General features: G+C 21.6%; 5 protein-coding genes across 5 annotated transcripts; 1 reads left to right on the top strand and 4 right to left on the bottom strand.

The window, feature by feature from the left end:
- Nucleotides 1–163: 163 nt before the first annotated feature.
- PY17X_0825100 (U4/U6 snRNA-associated-splicing factor, putative) lies at nt 164–1,845 on the bottom strand (the record flags this gene model as incomplete). The annotated part of the gene is made up of 2 exons (XM_718690.1): nt 164–920; nt 1,208–1,845. 2 exons carry the CDS (start codon nt 1,843–1,845, stop codon nt 164–166), a joined length of 1,395 nt encoding a protein of 464 aa, XP_723783.1.
- Nucleotides 1,846–2,830: 985 nt separating this feature from the next.
- PY17X_0825000 (inosine-5'-monophosphate dehydrogenase, putative) lies at nt 2,831–4,354 on the top strand (the record flags this gene model as incomplete). Its single annotated transcript, XM_718689.1, has 1 exon — nt 2,831–4,354. The coding sequence occupies one exon, from the start codon at nt 2,831–2,833 to the stop codon at nt 4,352–4,354; it is 1,524 nt and encodes a 507-aa protein (XP_723782.1).
- An 842-nt stretch (nt 4,355–5,196) lies between these two features.
- PY17X_0824900 (uncharacterized protein) lies at nt 5,197–6,708 on the bottom strand (the record flags this gene model as incomplete). Its single annotated transcript, XM_718688.2, has 1 exon — nt 5,197–6,708. One exon carries the CDS (start codon nt 6,706–6,708, stop codon nt 5,197–5,199), a length of 1,512 nt encoding a protein of 503 aa, XP_723781.2.
- Nucleotides 6,709–8,176: 1,468 nt separating this feature from the next.
- Nucleotides 8,177–11,653, bottom strand: PY17X_0824800 (conserved Plasmodium protein, unknown function; the record flags this gene model as incomplete). Its single annotated transcript, XM_022955741.1, has 1 exon — nt 8,177–11,653. The coding sequence occupies one exon, from the start codon at nt 11,651–11,653 to the stop codon at nt 8,177–8,179; it is 3,477 nt and encodes a 1,158-aa protein (XP_022811978.1).
- Nucleotides 11,654–12,246: 593 nt separating this feature from the next.
- On the bottom strand, nt 12,247–13,333 carry PY17X_0824700 (ADP-ribosylation factor, putative; the record flags this gene model as incomplete). Its single annotated transcript, XM_022955740.1, has 5 exons — nt 12,247–12,358; nt 12,497–12,644; nt 12,739–12,814; nt 12,971–13,047; nt 13,171–13,333. 5 exons carry the CDS (start codon nt 13,331–13,333, stop codon nt 12,247–12,249), a joined length of 576 nt encoding a protein of 191 aa, XP_022811977.1.
- Nucleotides 13,334–13,730: the final 397 nt, after the last annotated feature.

Here is a 13,730-nt window from a genome sequence, read left to right as displayed (position 1 = left end):
AAAAAAAGCTAGCAAAATAACAAAGTAAAAAAATAACAAGAAAAGATAAATAAGGTAAAGGAAGACTTTTCTAACTTCTTCGACATTTTCAATTTTTTCCTACATGGTCATGGGGAACATATATGAATATCAAATTCTTGTAAATTTGAATAATATCAAAAAATTATTTAAAAAATAGTTTTCTAAAATCATCATTTGACATAGGACATGATGGTTCGTTAGCTTTTTTTTCTATAATTAAATTAATATTGTTATCTTCGTCTTTTAAGTTTATTCGTTTTTTTTCTATAAATTTGTGTCTTTCATGATGTATATGTTTTATTTTTTGCGTTGGATTATTCCATCGTTTGGAATCATTAAGATGTGCTAATGAATTTCTCTGATCATTTTGTTCATTAAAAACATCTTCATGTTCATAATTAATCTTTTTTTTTTTATCTCCTTTTTGATTATCTTTTATATTATCAATAAACTTTGATATTAATATATTTCGTCCGTCAATAATAGAATCATTTAATATTAATGCTGCTGTAGCATCATCTTTATTTTTAAAAGTTACAAAAGCATAACCTTTATTTCTTTTATTATTTTTTTCGGATGTTTTTTTACTTAAATTTATACTTTCAATTTCTCCAATTTGTTGAAAAAATTGTTCAAGTTTATATTTTCTTGTATTATAATGTAAATTTTTTACAACAATAATTGCACTATTTTCTTCTTTTCTTTTTTCATCTTTCATTTGCTTATTTTTTTCTTTTTTTATTTTAATTTTTTCTATATCTGGTATTATCTTTTTTTTTATTATTGGGATGGAATAATTCATAATGCACTCGGTTATTCCGTCTTCTAAAATGCACCGTTTTATTTCTTCAACACATTTTACCACATCTTCATTTTTTTCCACCTCGACATACCCATGCCTTCCAAAAAAGAAAATGGAAAAAAATGGCGAACAGATACGAAGCAGATGACGAAACAGATACGAAGCAGATGACGAAACAGATACGAAGCAGATGAAAAAACAATGACGAAACAGATACGAAGCAGATGACAAAACAGATACGAAGCAGATGACAAAACAGATACGAAGCAGATGAAAAAACAATGACGAAACAGATACGAAGCAGATGACAAAACAGATGACGAAATGTATGACGAAATGCATGACGATACAATGACGAAACATGCGGCTGTGCCGATTTCTTACTTTGAGGCAGGATCTCCAAGAAGCCTTATGTCAAAGACAGATATAGAATGAGAGATTAGAAATTGTTTAATTTGGTTAATTATATCTTCATCTGTTTGAGTAACTAGATTAATAAATTTAATAAAAATTATATTTTGTTCATAAATATTTTTTTGAGGATCAGATATACATGCATAAAGAATATTATTTTGAATAAAAAATTTTTTAAATTTTTCTACATGACTATCTTCTAACGTATTTAAAAAATTTAATGCATTTTCTTTAGTATCAAATTCTATGTATGCAAATTTTTTTGACTTTTTTGATGACTTAAAAATAATTCGTGTATCTACATAACCTATAATATTTGAAAAAAATATATCAAAATCTGTTTTTGTTAAATTTTCATTAACATTTTTTACATATAATTTGTTCTCTTCTAATGTTTTTAATTTATTTAATAATAAACTTTGATCGCTTAAATTTTCGATTAAAAAATGTTTAGATATTTTTTTATCATTTTCGCCATAATCCTCATCATACTGGCTCATATTAACAGATAAGCAATCATTTAGACTTTCTTTATTCTCATTCCCATCTATATCATTTTCATTGGTTAAATATACCCTTCTTCTTTTGTTATCTTGATTGTTACTCATGATTTAAAACATATAAAGGGCTCACTTCATTAACATTTGCAGAAAAATATAAAATAAAAGAAAATAAATATATCTCTTTGCCTTATTCCAATCTTTCACACATACATCCACATAACATAATTGCAATAGCATAATTGTAATAGCATAATTGCAATAACATAATTGTAATAGCATACTTGTATATATATTCCCTTCTTGATTCAAATAAATGTTAATGTAAAAAAAAACAAAAATCATAAAAATAGTTATTCATATCTATAATTAATTGTGCATATATTCGGTTATTTATGGAAATATGTGTTCAGAATTATATCATTAAGTTTGCTATATTTTGTAAGGAGTGGCTTAAAAAGTGAAAATGTGAAAAATGAAATAAAAAATGAAAATGTGAAAATGTGAAAAAATAAACATTTTCAAATTTCTTTAGCCATATATATAGTTGCACTACCATTTAGGTATATATCCACCTAATTTTTTATAAGCATAAATATTATTATATTTTTATTTATGTAAAATAAAAAAATAGAATATATATTTTAACTTAGAATAATTCAAATAAAATATTATCTAACTCATGTATTATTATCATCATATACATATTATATATTTATCAGATATCCGACATATATATTTTAAGTACACTTGTATTATTATAAATAGTATAAAAATATTTTTTTTACAAATAAATTAATATATAATATATGCACGTATTTTTACCTGACTGTTCAGGCAATTTCTACATAACATCACTAAAAAAAAAAAAAAAAAAAAAAAAAAAAAAAAAAAAAAAATATACAAATAAAATATACAAATAAAATATACAAATAAAATATACAAATAAAATATACAAATAAAATATACAAATAAAATATACAAATAAAAATATACAAATAAAAAAAAAACTATACAAGTCGTAAAAGTATATAAAATATCAAAATTTCAAAACATCAAAACATACAGCCGTAAAAATACCGAGCTATACAAAATGGCAAATGGGTGGGACGCTGAGAAAATATTTGGGAGCACGATTTCGTATACATATGATGATATAATATGTATGCCTGGATATATAGATTTCCCACTAAGTGAAATAGATTTATCCAATAATCTGACAAAAGATATATCCTTAAAAACGCCCATAATATCATCCCCTATGGATACTGTAACTGAACATAAGATGGCAATTTCAATGGCCTTATGTGGTGGGTTAGGTATTATACATAATAATATGAGCATAGAAAATCAAATTGAAGAAGTAAAAAAAGTAAAAAGATTTGAAAACGGGTTCATATTTGATCCTTATACATTTTCACCTGAACATACAGTTGCAGATGTATTATGTGTCAAAAATAAAGTTGGATATAAATCATATCCTATAACATCAGATGGTAAAGTAGGTTCTAAATTGGTGGGAATAATTACTGGAATCGATTATTTATATTTAACTAACCCTGATGTGAAAATAAAAGAAATTATGACTACTGAATTAGTAACAGGAAAATATCCAATATCTCTATCAGATGCAAATAAAGTATTATGTGATGAAAAAAAAAGTATTTTACCAATTGTTAATGATAATTATGAACTTATAGCATTAGTATGTCGAAATGATATGCATAAAAATAGAATCTTTCCTCATGCATCTAAAAGAGAAAATAAACAATTGATTGTCGGTGCATCTATATCAACTAGAGAATCAGATTTAGAAAAGGTTAATAAATTAGCACAGAATATGATAGATATTATATGTATAGATTCATCACAAGGTAATAGTATTTATCAAATTGATATGATTAAAAAAATAAAATCCGCATATCCAGATATGCCAATTATTGCTGGTAATGTAGTTACAAGTAACCAAGCTAAAAATTTAATAGATGCAGGAGCAGATGTATTAAGAATTGGAATGGGAAGTGGTTCTATATGTACTACACAAGATGTATGTGCTGTTGGGAGAGCACAAGGAACAGCAGTATATCATGTAAGCAACTATGCACATACTAGAAATATAAAAACAATAGCAGATGGTGGAATTAAAAATTCAGGAAATATAGTAAAAGCATTATCATTGGGTGCTGATTTTGTTATGTTAGGAAATTTATTAGCAGCTACAGAAGAAAGTTGTAGTGAATACTATTTTGAAAATAATGTAAGATTAAAAATGTATAGAGGTATGGGTAGTATGGAAGCAATGTATAATAAACAATTTAATTCCAAAAGTAGATATTTAGTAGAAGACAAAATATTTGGTACTGTATATGATCCTACAAATGATATAAAAATATCACAAGGTGTTTCAGCAAGTTTGGTTGATAAGGGTTCTGTACTTAATTTGATTCCACATCTAGTTAAGGCAGTTAAACATGGATTCCAAAGTATAGGTATTAGAAATATACAACAATTACACTCAAAATTATATTCTGGCGATTTGAAATTTGATATAAGATCTATTAACAGCATAAAAGAGGGAAAAGTCAGCGATAACCTCATATTTAACACCAAGAAGTGATTCAAGGCGTTGCTCATCTAGGCCACTATCATTGCCACTACAATCGGCACTGCCATTTCTGACACTACAATCGGCACTGCCATTTTCGACTTGTGCACAAACTTAACGAAAAAAGTAGGGCATAATATAGATGGTCATATCAAATTTCAAATTTTTTTTATTTTTAAAATGTTATAATAAAATTTGGGGTCGATACATATATGAGCTCATAAAAAAACTGATACAGATTATGACATACTTTTGCAATTGTTCGGACAAAAGATACAGTTAATTATATAGTAGCCAACTTATTTTGACAGAAATATATTCAATACAATTGTACTAAATTAGTTAGACTTTATTTAGCTAGCCCCTATTTAGCTAGCCCTTATTTAGTTAGCCCTTATTTAGCTTTTAAATTTTTGCAATTTTTGTAATTTTTGCAATTTTTTGTTTTTGCTTATTTGACAACGAAACCAGGTGCGTATACCACCGTGCATATATATAGACACATACATACACTATTAAAAATGATGATAAAAAAATGATGAAATGATGAAATGATGAAATGATAAAATGATGAAATGATAAAATGATAAAATGGTAAAATGATGAAATAAAACATAGTCATGATCAATAGCAGTAATGGTGGGTCTACAACATTAGTGATAAATTTTATTCGGAGACAATCCGATTTTATGAAACATTTAAAAAAAAAAAATATATAATATGTAAGAATAAAAATGGTAAATAATGAATGACAATAACAAATATAATAATAAAGTAGCATTAAAATGAAGATAAATTTTTTTTTTTTTTTTTTTTTTTTTATCCTCATTTTGTATAAATTTATAGTGTCTACTTTAAAATAAATGGTTAAGAGTTATCATGCTATCAACCCATATATTAACGTAGCTAAAAAGATTTTTGAAATAATTTTCATCATATTTATAATACAAAGAATTTGAAGGAAAAAAAATTAAAGACTCATGTTCGGAAGGGTGATTTTCGTAATTTTTGTTAAAATTATTCATAACATTAGTATCAATATGTTCATACATTAAATTTATATTTTTTTTATTTATAAAAATGATTTTTTTAAGAGTATGATTATCTATGAACATATTAAATAAGGACCATACTTTTTTAAAAAATGTCGGGATGTTAATAATATATATTCTATATAAAATGTCAGTATAAAATTCGTTAAATATATTTATTATTTTTTTTATACAATCTATACTTATCATATTATTTAATTCAAATTTAAGACAGTCAACTACAATAACAAGTTGCAAAATGCTTTGATCAAATTCGTTTCCATTATTATTATCATTATTATTATCATTATTATTATTATTATTATCTTTAGATTTATCTGACATGTCGGGCTTATAGTATTTTTTACAGTCCATGCTATTTATACACATATCTACATGATATACTAACAATAAAAACAATTCATCTTCTTTCATATTTAATTTTTCTTGTATTTTGATATATAAAATTGGTCTTGATTTTTGATCAAAACCACAACGAAAAATATTTGTTTTTAATAAAATATCTTTAATATTAATTGGATTAATAAAAACACTATTATCATAATTATTATTAGATATGATATTATTTTTTTCAATTTTTTTTGACATTTTACTAAGTTTTTTTTGACTAGCCATTGAGAAATTTGCACCTTTATGAATATTATTATTATTAAAACTTGTAATTGTTAATTGTCTCCATAAAATAAATTTAATTAATTTATTTAATGTTTTTATTATATTATAATTATATGTATTTAAAAATCGTAAAATAGTTATATCATTTAAGAAATATAAATCACTATAAAAAATATTTATTTTATCTTTTTCATTATTTTGATCAGAATTTGAAAAAAAATTGCCTAACCAATTAACACTATTTTTTATATCATTATAAGTATCTTCAATTTTATTACTAAATACACTGCTAAAATCGTTATTTAATATATCATATTCTTTTTTATTTTTATCTTTTATTTGGCTAATATCATCAGATGGTGTATTCCCTTTAATTTTATTGCAATGATTTTTATATGCTATACTAAATAATTCTTTTTTTATTTTTATAAATATATCAGCTTCATTATGTTTATTATTTAATAAGATATTGTAATATTTAACATTTTTTTGATTTATAAATTTAATCTCTCCAAGATTAATTTGAAACACATCTTCTCTTTGTATTACACCAGGTCCTATGTATTTATATTTTTCATTTTCCTTTATACAATTTATATCATAATCTAAAAATTGATCCAAATTATCATTATTTTGTATTCCTCTAAAATGATCATCATTTACAATTTCTATAGATTCAAAACTTTCATTGTCACTCATTTTGATACGAAATAGACGAAAAATATTTTTAAAAAATAAAAATGGTAGCTCAAAATGGCATAACTTTATAATTCTTTTCTCAAATAACAAATTACTATAATGTACTATATATATATATATTGTATAAAATACTTTTTCTTTTTTGCAGTTTTGTTTGTACTTGTTTAAGTTGATTTTGCAAAACGTTAATGTCAAAATGTCCCTTTCCAATTTGATAACTTTTTTGCTTTTTTTTTATTTTTTATTTTTTTGGTATTTTTTATTTTTGCCTTTTTAATGTATATTCACAAAACAATTTTTGACTTAAAAATTTTATTCATGGTCATTTTATAAACATTCGAAGAAAATGTAAATATAATAATATTTTTTTTTCTAACATAAATTGTGATAATAATAATAATAAAAATGCAAATTTAATATTTATAAATAAATAATAAGCATGGACTTTTTTATACAATTTCCCCTTTTTTTTCTTTTTTTACAAAAAAATCATAAAAAAAGAAAAACACAAGAAAAAAAAAAAAAAAAATAATTATACAATAAATTTGAAATAAATAATTAGAACAAATTGAAAATATAAGGACTGAAATATTTTGTACATATGTATGTGTGTATTAATAATGTATGAATTTTTTAACAAGTATTGAGAAAAAAATGAATGAAAATGAATGAAAATAAATGAAAATGAAAATGAATGAAAATGAAAATGAATGAAAATGAAAATAAATGAAAATAAAATTGAAATAAAATAAAATAAAACAAATTAAAATTAAATTTTTTATATAATCGTTCTCTAGTATATTTATATACACATTTTCAAAGGCCAACAAATGTAATTATTTTTTTTTAAGTTTTAAAAATTTACATACACAAATAAATAAATTAAATATCGAATAAATGCAAAATTAGTAAAAAAAATCACATACCCATTAGCCGTGTGTATGTATATAAATGTGTATGTATATAAATGTGTATAGTATATATATATGGTATGTATGAAAGAACCCCGCTATTTTAATAAAGGGAAAATCTTATGTTTATAAGTCTGGCAAATATTTTTCATATTTTTCATATTTTTCACCGTTTTGTTTGTACAAAAAAGTGTAAAAGAAATGAACAAAATTGTAAAATAATATAAAAAACCGGTACATACATTAAGATCGATTTTTTTTTTTTTTTTTTTAAATAATTTTGTTTATATATAGTTTAATTATGAAAATTAACAAACTTATTGCCATTTAAGTTTATTTCTGAACATTGTTATTTCTAAAAATGGTTTTTTATTCCCCTTCTTTTTTCAACTAAATAATTTATAAAATCAACATCTTCTATCACAAACCTCGAAAAATAAAATTATACAATTGCCACACGTGGCAGACAAAAAATTAGACAGTTAAAAAATGGTAAAAAAAAAAAAAAAAAAAAAAAAAAAAAAATATGTTTAACGATATAGGATATATAAACATTTTTATGAATCACGATAAAAGTTATTTCGTATAAATTTCCAAATATTAATGTCATTTATTTCAGAATATTTTGAAACAAACTGTTTATAAACACTTTCATTTGTTAAATTTGAATTATCATTATGATACTCTTGAATAAATAATATATTTTTAAATATGTTAATATATCTTCTCATGCTTATAGAATTATATATTTTTTTTTTTATGAGAATATGTAAAAATGATATATATTCATTTATTTCGTTTCCAAATATATAATTATTATGATAAAAATTTTTATTTTTGTTCATTTTTGAAAAAAATATTTCAGAATTCCATAGTATAAAATCAACGATAGAATTATTAAAACCTTCTTGGTTTTCTTTAAAACATAATAAAAAATATTTTATAAATAATCTTATATCCTTAAAATTGTAGACATAATTATTTACCCCTTTATAAACATCATGTAACTTGCCATCCGCAATTTTTCCGTCATTGATCTCACTATTTTTTTGCTCACTATTTTTTTGCTCACTATTTTTTTGCTCATTTTTTTTTTGCTCGATTTTTTTATAAATAGAATAAAAGAAAAAATGAACAAAAGATGTAAAATCTTGATTTGCGTGATCTGTTACCAAATTTAATATATTTAAAATATAAGTGTGTGGATGTGTATTTAAATTTTTTATGTCTAAATTAAAAACTTGGTGAATTATTTCTTTCATTCTATTTGTTAATAATTTAACAACATCATAATTTTCTGATTTTAGATTTGTTAATTTAGATATATTTATAAAAAAAAATATATCATAAATATTCTCAAGATTTAATGAATTAATAAAATGGTTCAATAAAAAAAAAAACTTTTTCCAAATATCAATTAAATTTATATCAAAAAAAGATATATATTTTAAAGATTTTATAATAATATATATATCTTCATACATATAATAAGAATATTGATCAATAAATGAAAATATATTAGTCTCTGTCATGTCATATATAAGATCTGAAACTATTCGAATAACATCTTGATTTTTATAAAACAATAAACTTAATATATACATATTATATATAAATCTTAACAAATTAATATTTTGAAACTGTACAAACATATTAATATTGTTTGTAAAATCATATACAAATTGAGAATCTTCAAAATTGTTTTTATATGTTATATATAGCCTTTTAAAACTTTTGAGTTCTTTTCTTTTTTTAATTAAATTAGAATAAGAAACTATATTAGTTTGTTTTATATCACTTTTATTTCTACATAGTGTGTATTTTCTATTTACAAAAATATGTCTATGGTAATCTTTGAAAATTTTTGATTTTTTATAATTATAAATTATATATGATAATATTTTATTAATTTGAGAATCTTTTAATGTACTTTTTCTATGTAATATTTCTTGTTTGCAACGAAAAATAAAATTATTTCCAAATTTATTAAATATATGAAAATTAAAATATATATTTAATATATCATTTAAATTAAAAATCTGAAAATTATTAATAAATATGTTAACCAAATCTGTTATTAATCTGTCTTTATCATTATAAAATTTTGATATTATTATATAATGTAAAAATTGTGATAAAAAATGTAAATTTTTCTTTTTCTCAATTAAATGTTCATATTTTAAATAAGAAAAATAATTCTCTTTATTTTTTTTCTGATCTTTAGTTTTTGCATTATAAAATAATATATCACACTCTTCTTTTGGATCTACAATATTTTTATCATTAAATAAAATTTTCTTTATATTTTCTTCAAACATAGAATATAATAAAGAAATTCCAATTTTGTCTACATATTTATATTTCAACAATATAGGAATTAATAATTTAAAATATGAAAAACTTATTAACTTTTGGTCAGTTTTATTAAATTTCTCATTTTCTTTATTAATAAAAGTTGGCGTAAAATCTTTTTTTATTTTTTTAAAAAAATTTCTCAAAATTGTCAAATTAATTTTTCTATGTATTTCACTATCATAATATGAATATTCATTTATATATGCTAATAAAGAAATCATAGATTCTAAAGTAAATAATTCCAAAGATTTTGATAAAATTAAAAATATCATATTATATATATTTAAATTTATATAAAATAATTTTAAACGGTTCATATATTTTATTAACATTATTATATTTACATCATTCAATATTATTGTTTTTTTTTCAAGTTTTATACAACCACTATTATTAATAATATATAAATAATGTTTTAATAATTCTTCTAACCCATCTGTAATATATCTTAACCTTTTATCATATAGATATTCATTTATATTTATATTTTTATATCTATACATATATATAAATATATACATAATATTAATTATATTTAATCGTTTTTCTTTTGAAAATATGTCTAAAATTTCATTAATATTTTTACTAGTTTTTATTTTCTCATTTATTTTTTTAACTTCATCATCTACACTAAACATTTTCACAAATTTTATTCCCAGCATTTTATTTATAACATCTTTATTTTCATAATTCCGTATTCGATAACTAATGCACTCTTTAGCCTCGCCCTCTTTAGCCCCTTCCTCTTTAGCCCCTTCCTCTTTAGCCTCTTCTTTTTCCTCTATCTCTCTTTTATTTCCATGCCTTATTTCACCCCCATTTTCATATATGTTTCCATTTCCATCTTTAACATAGCTTTCTTCGATTTGTTTTATTGAAGCTTGTATATATTCATCCCTTTCAAAATGAAAATCACTTTTTATCTTCCTCAAAAAATTAACGCTTTCTAAATCGTCTACTAAATAATTTTCCTTTACATCTTCCCCACAATTCGGCTCATCTTCTCTTCCAAAATATTTATCTCTTCTTCCTTTATAAAAAGGAATTTCCGAATCATTTTGATGATTGTTCAAAATTTCATTCATAATATTAACATTGTAAGTGTCAATTAATTTAGTTTTATCATCCTTTAGAGAAAATTTATCTTTATAATGAATTTTTTCTTGTAGAAATTTTTTATTTTTAAAAATACGATCATAGTCATAACTATAAGGTAATGTATTATTTGTTGTTTCTTTATTGTCTTTTAAATTTTGTTTTTCCTCTAATTTTTCCCTTTCAATCTCTTCTTTACTTTTGTTCTTAACAAGATTTGATAAACTTCTAGGATCATTTTCATAATTACAAAAATTAATATTAAGTAAATCTTGTTCATAAGCTAGATCAATTTTGTCTTCATTATCTTTTTCTTCTTTTTCAACCTGTTCTTCATCATATTCACATTCATTAAAAATTTTATCTAATTTTTTAAAATATTCATCATAATTTTCCTTTTCTGTTTTTTTTCGTCCATAACATATATTTATTGTTTTATATCTTTGTTTAACATTATTTTTCACTAATAATACGTTTATGTAATTATAAAACTCTTTTTTATTTAATTTAATACAAAAAACATATAGCCACAAAAAAGGGAAAATACAGAGTACCAATTTAACGCATTTTATTTCCTTTTTCATTTCCAATTATTATTTTATATATTCATCTCTTTGTATTATTAGGTACATATACATATGTATGATTGTACGTGAATGTTTTAAGCACATGCCTAAACACTCCTTTCCATGTTATACTATTTTATCAACATATTTACTTAAATATCAATAAAAAATATATATTTTCCCTTTTAAATATTTCTGTTCATATTTTATTTTTTAATTATACACTTTTTTGCCTGCATTGCAATAATTTTTTTTTTTTTTTTTTTTTCTCTTTTTTTTTGGCTAGATAATATGATCATACTTGTCATTTTTATTCCTACAAAATTATTAATCATGTATTTTATTAAATTTCTTTAAAAGTGTAGCACACATATTTGTTGAATTCATAAACAGTTCCATTATATTACTATCATTAGTTAATTTTTTTTAACACAAAGTTTAATATTAAAAAGGTAAAACAAATAGGTAGCAATAACTATATAACAACTTTCCCAAGTAAAATATTTTTTTAAAATGAAAGTATTATATAACGGGATGATGCCATTAAAAAAAAAAAAAAAAGTATTAATGAATAAAATAAATAATAAAAAAAAAAAATAAGAATATATACATTATTTTACAAAACATGTATTTCTTTTCCTTTTAATCATAAGTTGGTTAAAAAGCCAATTCATACTGGACTCAATTTCATAGCCAGTTTTTGATGAACAAGCAACTAAATGGCTAACAAAAAAAAAAAAAAAATAAATATATTTAAGATAAATGTGTATACATATATCATCATTATATATATCATCATTATATGTGTCATCATTATATGTGTCATCATTATATATGTCATTATTTTTAGTTAAATAATACCAATTCCTATCGACAATATGATCTAATTTTAATTCATCTCTGACATGTTCGAGCAACATACATTGCTTTTTGTCATGCTTACTGGCAACGATTAAAAAATGCTCTACATTATTATAATCTTGTAGTGCTTTAAAAAATTTTTTTTTTGCTGTGAAAAAAAATAACAATAAATGATTTCGCATGATAAATAACAATTTTATTTGAAATTTTGTTAAGTGTGTATTATTTTTATTATTTTTTACCAATTTTTAATCTTCCATGATCTGACAAATCAACAAAGTAAATCAAAGCGTCTATATCTAGTCTATTAATAGACTCCTGTAAATTGCACACACAAGATTATAATATGATAAAAATTATAAAAAAATAAATCTTAATTTTGTGTGCAAACAAAAATGGAGAACATATAAAATTGTTATTTTATTATTATTATTATTATTATTTTATTTTTTTTTTTTTTTTTTTTAAATTTACATTATCTTCTATTGCATGTCTCGAATCCCATATAATAACTGTAAATTCTTCAAAGTCGATCTTTTCAACAGATAGACCTATTAAAATAAAAATGGAAAATATAGTATATTTATATTATATAATTTTATTGGTTTAGAATAGGGTATATATAAAAATATATACATATATATATATGTATGGCTAAGATAAAATAAACGAACCTTCTGTTGGCTTTACTTTCAAAAATTTATTGTGTAATAAATGTTTTACAAATGTTGTTTTTCCGCTTTGTGCTGGCCCACATACTCTTATTTGAAAAATAATTTTTTTTTTAAAATATTTATTACAGCAATCTCGAGCGAAATCCACTATTATATTCCCCATTTGACACATTTGTGTGTGCATATATAGGTGGGAAAATTTGTTATTTTTATTCTATAATTTATTCTATAATTTATCTATAATTTATTTTTTTAATTATACTTGCTTATTATATATATAAAGAATATGCACTAAATTGTTGTATATATCGACAAAAGGTGTTGCATTATAACCATGCAATACTAATAAGGACAGAAATTGAAAAAAACTAAAATTTTCACAAATTAGTCAATGTGGCAAATTTATGCTATACAAAAATAATATATATATATACATACATACATATATATATAAAGTTGTCTTAAGAAGCTATAACCTTACACATTATTATGTTTGTCTATAAAATAATTTTATATATGTTATGTGCTATATACAGAGAATAATATCATAGTTTTATTTT

Source organism: Plasmodium yoelii, assembly GCF_900002385.2.
Source record: "Plasmodium yoelii strain 17X genome assembly, chromosome: 8".
NCBI lineage: Eukaryota > Apicomplexa > Aconoidasida > Haemosporida > Plasmodiidae > Plasmodium > Plasmodium yoelii.
Note: the sequence above shows the minus strand (reverse complement) of the source record. Positions and strands in the feature narration are given on the sequence as shown.